This window comes from Epinephelus moara, chromosome 18 (assembly GCF_006386435.1).
Source record: "Epinephelus moara isolate mb chromosome 18, YSFRI_EMoa_1.0, whole genome shotgun sequence".
NCBI classification, from domain to species: Eukaryota; Metazoa; Chordata; class Actinopteri; order Perciformes; family Serranidae; genus Epinephelus; species Epinephelus moara.
This window is the reverse complement of record NC_065523.1, coordinates 33,079,562-33,089,844: the sequence shown is the minus strand read 5'-3', so window position 1 is coordinate 33,089,844 and position 10,283 is coordinate 33,079,562. Positions and strand designations below refer to the sequence as shown.

Sequence of the window (10,283 nt, the reverse complement as noted above, 5' to 3'; positions counted from 1 at the left end):
TGGAGCAGAGAGGGGAGGGGGGTCCCCACTCAGTATGGTAAACGAGTATGTGTGTAAAGTTATGAAGTGTGTCTGTTACGCCGGAAGAGTCAGAGTTTGGGACGGAGTCTTTTACCCCCTGGAGTGTTACCGGAGTTTTTGGAGTGCTCAAATAAACGGGCCTTCTCCCGAACGCTCCTCTGGTCTCCTGCTCGTGAGGGATTCATTACAATATCGTAACATGGTTTAGATTTCTAAATAAACATTCACCTCGTCGCTAGATAGACCTACTCCTGAAAAACTCGTGCGCAAGGCTTTTTGTCCCTACGAGGCCATCATCATTTACCCGACGGGAGGGGTGAGCGAATGAGCCCTGCAATCTAGAATTTGACCACTGATGTCACTGTTTTCAACCCATTTTACACACTGGCCCTTTAACACAAGCAACTTTGTATTTTAGTGAGTAGATAGTGAACTCTTCTGCAAAACTGTTTTTAAATCATCCATGTGTCCAACCAGGAGGAAAGTCTGAACTAAAAAGGTCTTCAGCTAAAACTGGATCCAGAATATAGGTAACATAAACAGAAACACTGGTGTAAGGCAATTTCTATTGAGGACCAAAAGAAATCTCACCTTTACCTCTGATTTAGCTGCCTTCTCTTCCCTCTCGTATACTGCAGAGTAATGTGACAACAAGCAGTTTGCGTGATCAAACATAAAAGAAACTGTTTTGGTCATTTGACCATTCCAGGAAAATAAGATTTATTTGCTAAAGTTATTTCTATTTTTTTTTTTAAAATGCATTGTTTAAAATGACTGTATCTCCTCAACACTAAATATGCATAACGTGTTTTAATTGATTTGGAATTATCCACACGTTGCAAAAAATACAAGAATAAAAGAAAACTGGGGGATTCTTACCTTCTCTAGTCACTGTTGAAACAGTCTGAGATGATGGACTTGTGTCCTTCACTGCATCACTCTCCTCCATAGAATGCTCAGTCATGTTACTGCTGCTTTCATGGTTGATCTCATTAACTTCATCAGTCTCTCCTGTTGAAGGGTCAAAGCCAACAAATATTACACATTAGTTAGTTCCAGGCTTGATATACACAATTATGATTGAAATATCATTTCACTGTTTACATCTCTATTACTTTACAATGAAAGCTTTCATTAAAATGCACCTTTCTTGTTTGTTGCAGATGGTATTACAGGAGTGATTTCAGATTCTTCTTCCACTCTTGTGCTGTCACCGTCCTTGTCCAAGTGTTTAGATAGATAGATAGATAGATAGATAGATAGATAGATAGATAGATAGATAGCCTTTATTGTCCCATGGGGAAATTTGTTTTCACAAACTGTCACAACAACATTTGGGTACACAAAAACACCACCAACAAACACCATGCACAAACACCACCAAACATTGAACAACATATCAATACACACACAATGCACAAACACNTTTATTGTCCCATGGGGAAATTTGTTTTCACAAACTGTCACAACAACATTTGGGTACACAAAAACACCACCAACAAACACCATGCACAAACACCACCAAACATTGAACAACATATCAATACACACACAATGCACAAACACCACCAGACATGAACAACTGACACATATATATCACACTCAGGAGGGCTGGGTCCATACAAGGTTATTGGGGGAGGTTATTGAGTGTAGAGATGGCAGACGGGACAAAGCTCTTGTTGAAGCGTGCTCGTCTCCACCTCAGGGTCCTGTATCTGCGCCCAGACGGCAACAGTGTGAAGTGTGGGTTGAGAGGGTGATCCGAGTCATTGGTTATTGTTCGTGCGAGACGTGTGACAGATCGGTGGTTGAGCTCTGTGAGGTTGGGTATGGGATGGTTGATGATTTTGGATGCGGTGTGTGTTATTTTTGTTAGTTTGTTCCTGTTAGTGGTGGACAGCATGTTGTAGAAACAGGGGGAACAGTACAGAAGGATGGGTTGAATGATACTGGTGTACAGTAGTGACAGAAGGTGGGGGGCAACAGAGAGGGCACGGAGCTTGCGGATGACATGGAGTCTCTGCTGGGACCTTTTGTGAATGTCAGTCATGTGTTGATCAAATGTCAGTTTATTGTCCATAGTGAGTCCGAGGTATTTGAAGTGGCTGACCTGTTCAACTGTTTGGTTATGGATGGAGGTGGGGACCAGTCCAGAGGGGGGTGTGCGTGAAGTGTAGATGACCATTTCTTTTGTTTTGACCACGTTCAGTTCCAGAAAGTTATTGGTGCACCACTGAGTGAAGTGAGAGATGGAAAGTTGGTAGGCAGTAATTGAGTTATTGTCACTGAGCAGACCTAGGATGGCAGTGTCATCTGAGTATTTGTAGTATGTGGTGATTGGTGAGGGGCTGATGCAGTCATTTGTGTAGAGGGTGTAGAGAAAAGGGCTGAGGACACAACCCTGGGGGGCTCCGGTGTTGGTGATGACGGTTGATGATGTGACTGTGCCTATCCTTACGGCCTGTGGTCTATTGGAGAGGAAGCTGTGAACCCAGCGGATGAGGAGTGGAGATATGTTGAGGTGACGGAGCTTCTTGATCATCTGGTGGCGTTGGATTGTGTTGAAGGCTGAGCTGAAGTCGATGAAGAGGATGGATGCAAAGGTGCCACGTGATTCCAGGTGTTGAAGGAGGGGGTGGAGGAGACATGCTACAGCATCCTCCGTCCCCCGTCTGGCCCTGTATGTGAATTGACGTGGGTCCAGCTGTGGTCTGACGACTGGCAGGATGATGTGGAGGATGAGTTTTTCCAGTCATTTCATTATGATGGAGGTGAGTGCAACTGGACGGTAGTGATTTGGTTCAGAGGGGCGTGGTTTCTTGGGTACAGGGATGATGGTTGATGTTTTCCAGATGGTAGGGATGGATGCTGACCTGTATGAGTCCCAGAAGATGGAGTGAAGAGGGGGGGCCAGTTCCATGGCGCAAAGCTTTAACACCTTGGCTGAGATGTTATCAGGCCCGGGTGCCTTTCCAGTTTTGCACCTGCTCAGCTGCTGCTGCACATCCACTGTGGTGAATGGAGGGTGTGCAGGCACATCTGGGGGGAGGGCATTGAGCAGCTCCAGACATGTGGCAGAGTGGTCTTGGGTGTCGAACCGTGTGTAGAAGGAGTTCAGGGTGGCAGCAAAGGTGGTGGGATCTGTGATTGTGGAGTGAGCCTGGCTGGGTAATTGACCGGTGAGAATCTTTACTTTATGGAAGGCTTGTTTAGTGTTCATGGTGCTGAATTCCTGCTCCAGTCTGTCCTTGTATTTGTGTTTGGCCTTGATGATGTCATTCTTTATTTGTCTGTTGAGTGAGTTGACAGCAGTCCAGTCCTTGCATTGAAAAGCTTTGTGCTTTTCCCTCAGGCTGTTTTTAATGTGGTAAGTGATCCAGGGTTTGGAGTTAGGATATCTCCGGACAGTTCTGATGGGGATGGTGCTTGAGACACAGAAATTAATGTAGTCCGTTATCAGTGACACCCTGTGATCCAGATCGCCCTGAAAAATGTCCCAATCTGTGCAACCAAGTGAACCCTGTAGTTGTGTAATGGCATCCTCCGACCAGAGGGCAGCGCGGTGGATGTGAGGCTTGTTGCGTTTCAGTTCCGGTTTGTAGTGTGGCAGCAGGAAAACAACATTGTGATCGGAGTAGCCGAGTGGAGGGTGTGCGTGATAAACGCATCAGAAATGTTCCCATAACATAAGTCCAGAGTGTTGTGCTTCCTCGTGGGAATGTCCACGTACTGGTGGTAAGATGGCATGACACAGTCTAGTCTACAGCTGTTGAAATCACCCATAATGAACACCGGGGCATCGGGATATTTAGCCATCATGTGGCTAGCACCCTCGGCTACCAGCTCCGCTGCTGCCCCGGTGTTAGCACTTGGTGGGATGTAAACACAGCTGATTACAACAGTGAGGAATTCCCTCGGGAGGTGGAAGTGGCGCAGTGACAGCATCAGCATCTCCACGTCAGGTGTACAGACTGTGCAGTGGACCTTGATGTTTGTGCACCACCGTTTATTAACAAAGATGCAGACGCCTCCGCCTCTGTCCTTGCCGGACCGGCTGGTCCTGTCAGCCCGCAGGATGGAAATGGAAAAGTTGTCAAGACTGACCTCCGTGTCCGTGACATCCCCGTCGAGCCAGGTTTCTGTCAGGGCGATGATGCATGCATCTCTGAAGGCCCGCTCCACCCGGCATTTGGCATGCAATAGATCCATTTTATTCCGGAGGGCGCGTACATTTGCCAGTAAGATGGAGGGAAGAGGGGTCTGAAGGGACGCTTCCTCAGCCTGGTGCGTACACCTCCTCGCCTACCTCTTTTCCTCGGACGGATATCTGGAGGAAGATTGACTGCCAGTTTCATGTTGCAGAGGGCAGAAGAGCGTAGTTGGAGAAGCTCTACCCGGCTGTAGGTGAGTTGTTTGTACCCGCTGACCTCTGGTAGTAGCGCCGAGCAGTTGTTGAGGATCCATAGTAGCATGCATGTAATCCAGAAAACCTTGTACAGATCCAGCATCCTGAGTGTGTGACTGAACAAACTACCAATAACGGACTGGACAGTAACAGACATTAGACAGAAAACACCAACCCAAACAGGACGCGTGACAGAGAGTGTGTTAGAAAACATTTAGCATTTAACAAAGATGTGCTTGTATTTCTCAATAACCACTGAGGTTCAAAGATCTCACCTTTATCTCTGTGTTAGCTGCAGTCTCCTCCTCATCTGTAGCAGCATAATGTGACAAGCAGATTCAAACATAAAAGAAAGTGTTTTGGTGAGTTTACCATTCCAGATAACCGTTCCAGACAAAAGTTCATTACTACATCACTCTTCTCCGTGGACTGCTCACTCATGTTACTGCTGCTTTCATTGTTGACTTCTCTAACTTCATCAGATTGAAATAGTCAAGTAGAGTACAAATACCTCAACATTTTACTCAAGAACAGAACTTGAGCAAATAAACTTTCCACCACTTACTGGCTGATTGTAAGTTTTTGAGGATACACTTTTGACCAAGTTAAAGGCTACAGCTACAACTTTGACTTATCAGTTATTTAGACCTCCAATAATTGATTTATTTGGCCACTTGGGGGCAGTGCAAACAAGTTGCGAATACAATATTGACTTATATAGCTGTATTTTGGTCTCTGCCAGCTCCAGCTCTTTACTAAATCGTCATCACACAGACCACTGTAGCAGTGGTATTCATTTTCAGAGACCATGATGTCTATTTTTTCCAGCAGAGCTATTATCTCTTTTACATCTGTCATACTTCTTGTACATGTGTGGTATCTTTTTTTCAACAAAACTGCTGTTGGCTTTCAGATCTTTCAATGCACGTTCACATCTTTCGTCTGACTCGTGAGTCACAACTGTGATTAAATAAGCAAGTGATTGTTTCCCGAAAGCCTTTTCTAACCACTGCACTCCTGAATTGTAATGGCTTGTATGCAGACCATTTGGTAACAGTAAGAGAAAGGCGCGAATTTCCTGATTTAATGGGAATTTGTCAGTGTTTTGTTGGCCAAGCATGTTAATGACAGAAATGTGCCGACCACAGAAATCATACAGTTTGTGTGAAAACAGACTTGTATGCCAGTCATGGTCAAGTAAAATGTTTTTGGATCCATTCTCAATGGAATTTGGGTCACCAAATAACACCAGTGTGAGTTCAGGTATCGCTGGAACAAAATTAACAGAGAATAACATCATTATATAACAGTGCAGTAATCAGTGAACCAGCATTGTCAAAGTTTAACAGTCAGTCCATTTACATGCAGCTTGAGAAAAATTATTGGCTTAAAACGTCAGGAAGAGCAACTGTGGAGGGATCCTTCCTTCAGAACAGATCAGCATGATAAATTTGCAGTAATCCATATGACAAAATGAGACATGAAGAGAGACAGAGACAGAGGGAGAAACTGAGACAGAGAGAGATGCAGGGTAGACAGTAATGACAGTAGCTATAATAACATTAATTTTAATAATAATGTAATAATAATAGTAGTACTACTACTACTAATAATAATGATAATAACAGTTATTGTGGCAACATCTGTTGTAAGTGTATATTAATGTATGACAGTGTATGTAAGTGACAATAATAATCATATGTGTATAATAATAGTAGAAGTAAGACTAATAATAACGTCAGTAGTAGGAGACATCTGGCAGTACCATGGCAGCAGCACAACCACGACACACCATCCAGGAGTAGCTGTGGTACAAGGAAACCTGCAAGACAGTGGAGCACAAAGGCTCTGGTGAACAAGCGGAGTTAGTGATATGCAGTAAAGCTGAATCAGAGATATGCAGTAATAGGGCGTGAATGTCAGCAAGTGAAGAAGAACCAACTTTTTAGAAACTGAGGAGAGAGAAGGAGAGAAGGTGCTCGGTGTATTATAGGAGGTCCCCCAGCAGACTAGGCCAAAACAAGCCTGAGCTAGCACTATCTATAAGCTTTATCAAAAATGTGGAGACGGTGTCTGCCTCCCAGACCGTAACAGGAAGATGATTCCACAGGAGAGGAGCCTGATAGCTGAAGGCTCTGGTTCCTGTTCTACTTGTGAAGACTTTAGGGACCACGAGTAACCCTGCATTCTCAGAGCGCAGTGTTCTGGCGGGATAATATGGCACTATGAGCTCTCTAAGATATGACGGAGCTTGACCATTTAGAGCTTTATAAGTTAGGAGAAGGATTTTAAATTTATTTCTGGATTTCACAGGGAGCCAGTGCAGAGAAGCTAAAACAGGTGAAATGTGATCTCTTTTCTTAGTTCCTGTTAGTACACGTGCTGCTGTATTCTGGATCAGCTGGAGATTTTTTAAAGACTAATAATAAAGAATTGCAGTAATCCAGCCCAGAGGTAACAAAAGTGTGGACCAATTTTTCTGCATCTTTTTTTTTTTTTTTTGTTAATACTTTATTGTGTTCTTTTCAGTTCATTTGTCACTTGTTTTCAGGATATAATTCTTTTTTTGTGTACAGTTATTCCCACCACCCATCCCACCACCCTTAGGTGATATGTCCATAGTGAATATAACAAAGAATAAAAGAGAAAAAAGAAAAACATAGATAAAGAAAATAATAATAAATAGAAAATAACAATTATTGGGTCTTTTCTCTTTTTTCTTTCTTCTCTTCTCTCATTTCTCCTCTTCTTCCATGTGTGTTACACATTTTACAAAGGAAGAAAAAAAAAAAAACTTTGTTGGCTGTACTCTATGATTATTCTTTATAAGTGCATACAGTATCGCTCACTCAGTATACGTTTATATATTCAATATACCTATGCCCACATCAAAATAAACATACACATAGATAAAGTCCTCTCAACAGTTCCCATCTGGTGTTTCTTCACTTAACTGGTAGAGGGCCCATTTCTTCACAAATAACCTTTCTTTATTATTGATCCTATATGATACTTTTTCCATTCTATACATTTCTTCAACCGCTTCTAACCACTTACTTATTTTTGGTGGTTCAAGTTTTTTCCAGTTCTTTGTTATTTGTTTGCTGTTATTCTTAGGGCCCAGAAAAGGTGGTGTTGTTCCTTCTTTAAAGCTATAGGTCTTATACCCAAGAGTATATTTTGTTTTTCTAAGAGTACTTCCCCCAGGATTTGCTGCATCTTGTTTAGGACATCAGTCCAGTATTCTTGCAATCTCTTGCATGTATAGAATATATGTGTATGATCTGCATTGTTAACCCCACAATCCCTACAACAATTGGCTTGTGCGTACTTCAGAGATATTTGTGGTGTTATAAAATATCTTAAATTCATCTTCCATGCATATTCCTGCCAATAAAGGTATCTTGTATGAGCTACAATGTATTTAAAGCTTTGCTTCCACTCATTGTCAGAGATTTTATTTTCAACTCCTTCTCCCACTTCTCTTTGATACCATTCGAGTCTTCAGTCTCCTTATCTTGTAATATTTGGTAAAGTTGTCCAGTAATCTTTTTTGTGTTTCTACTTTGGCAACGTTTCACCATATATACAATTAGAGAATGGAGGTTTTCAAGACTTGTTAATTGAACTTTTTCATGAAGATAGCTTCTAACTTGCAAGTATCTTTAAAAGTGATTACTTAGGAGTTGATATGTTTTTGTTACATTATCAAATGACTCAATCCCTTTTCACAGTACATTTGACAATACATTGTGAGACCTCTGTTTCCCCATATTTTGAAAGCATCATCTAACTTGCTTGGTATAAAGGATGGGTCTTCTTGTATTTCTTTCAAGCAAATTAGGTCTCTCTCTTTAACATCTGTTATTTTGCATAATCTTCTCCAGGTCTTGACTGTATTTTTAAGTGTGAAGAAATCTGCTTTCATCTGACTTGAAGAAATCAGTGTATGTAATGATCCCACCAATTTACTCTCTAGTGTTTTCCATTTGGGGGTAATTTCTTTATTAATCATTATTAAAATTGATTTTGCTTGTGCAGCGTAAAAGTAGTTAGTCTGGGTAGGGCAAGTCCCCCTTCATTTCTTTTTTGCTGTATAATTGTCAGCTTAAGTCTTGGTCGCTTTCCATCCCATACAAAGTTTCTCAACAAGTTCTCCCAGTATTTGAAAGAAGCCTGTATAATATGCAAAGGTAGATTCTGGAACAAAAATAGAAAACGTGATAAAACATTAATTTTCAATGAACTAATTTTTTCCAGTCGTGTTAAAGGTAGATATTTCCACCTATGTAAGCCTTGTTTTATTGACTTCTCTAATTTCCCGTAGTTGCAATGATATAGATTATCCAGGTTGTTTGGAATAGTCACTCCCAGATATCTCACTTCATCTTGGCCCCATTTGAATTCAAACTGTTTTAATGTGATCGTCTAACTTACACCCAATTTGCATGGCTTCTGTTTGGTTCACATTCAACTTATAACCTGATAAAGCGCTATATTCTGTGATTTCGGTTAACAACTCCGATAAAGAGTTGTAAATATCTGTTATATACACAACTATATCATCAGCATACAGTGCAATTTTCTGTTCTTCCTCTATTATGGTATCTCTATATTCTGTCTTGTACTCTCATCTAAGGGTTCTATACATAAAGCAAAGAGTTGTGGTGACAGGGGGTCCCCTTGTTTGGTTCCCCAGTTGTTATTTTGTCCTTAAAACCTTAGTCTGTCAGCAACGAGTTGTTCATTCTCTAGAGTGTTTCTCCCTTATCTCTACTCATCTTAAAATCCATCATGCGTGATCAGTTGCTGATATTGGTAATATTTCAGACAAAGACAAGACAAGACAAAATATTACTCCGAGGTTTCACTTTTTTTCTGCCATATTTGTAACTGACAGGTCTGAGTGGCGGAGTGGGCACAAATATTGATATGCAAACTGATTAAAGGCTGTCCACAGCTAAGGAAGCAGGATGGATTACTAAACAGGAGCATGATTTTTTGTAGGGCTGGGTATTGCCACTGATTTCCTGAAATGATTCAATTCCGATTCAAGGGGTCCCGATTCGATCCGATATCGATTCGACTGGTGATCTTTCAGTAACAATACCAACTTTTGCAAGTATGTAAAAGAGATTCTCAAACAACTAATAGCATAACATTTGCAAGGAATTATTCTTTAAAAGAATAAATTCACAACAGGATTAAAACTGAATATTTTATAACTAAATGTTTCTAGAGCAGCAACATTAATATTAAAACAGCAAAGTCACAATATAAACTCACAATATAATCTCACTGGAAACAAGATGAAAATGTTAATAAAATAAATCATATTCCTGAAATTACAATACTGAGTGAAGTTTAGAAAGTATAAAGAACACAGACATCAGCCAGTATCAGTCCTGCTGTCCTCTCTGCTCATCCCTCCGCGGCTGAGGAGACTCACTGCCTGCAGGTCACATGACCACCGGTAAGTTTTAAGATACGAGACACATGAAGCTAAACCGTTTAACATAAACAGCTGCTGTTGTTTCAACTTGTTAGTAACAATTTACTATGAGATGGAAAGCGCTCTGTGCTTGTTTCTAACATAATAATAGCAGCGGTGGATGAGAGACTGCGGACAGAGCAGACTGAACTTTTCTACATGTTTACATGTTGCTGATCAGCTGTATTGATAAAGTATTGGCTTTTTCCTCGAGGAGGTTTTATTGCACTCACAGTAACAAGCGTAGTTGCCATCAGCTCAAGCATGGACCGCGGAACGCATCTGAACAAGGGGGGGGCCATAATTTCAAGTCACGCGGAGGGGGTGGGGGGGCATATGCATTGAAACAGACAATATTACTGATGT

The 10,283-nt window shown here is 41.5% G+C and overlaps 2 protein-coding genes across 7 annotated transcripts in view; both read right to left on the bottom strand.

Annotated features, from left to right (window-relative positions):
• Window positions 1-10,283, bottom strand: part of LOC126405922 (interferon-induced very large GTPase 1-like) — a 127,319-nt gene that overhangs the window by 30,713 nt on the left and 86,323 nt on the right. The gene's annotated exons all lie outside the window — the stretch shown is intronic.
• The window catches only part of LOC126405919 (interferon-induced very large GTPase 1-like), a 160,475-nt gene that overhangs the window by 69,823 nt on the left and 80,369 nt on the right, over window positions 1-10,283 (bottom strand). The window contains exons 8-9 of one of the 3 annotated variants that reach the window (XM_050069952.1): window positions 901-1,009; window positions 613-653 (exon numbers count right to left, since the gene is read on the bottom strand). The exons of the other annotated variants lie outside the window; for them this stretch is intronic. Of the exons in view, the coding sequence (XP_049925909.1) occupies window positions 613-653; window positions 901-1,009 (150 nt within the window). The remainder of the gene's footprint in view (window positions 1-612; window positions 654-900; window positions 1,010-10,283) is intronic. 3 annotated transcript variants of the gene reach the window in all.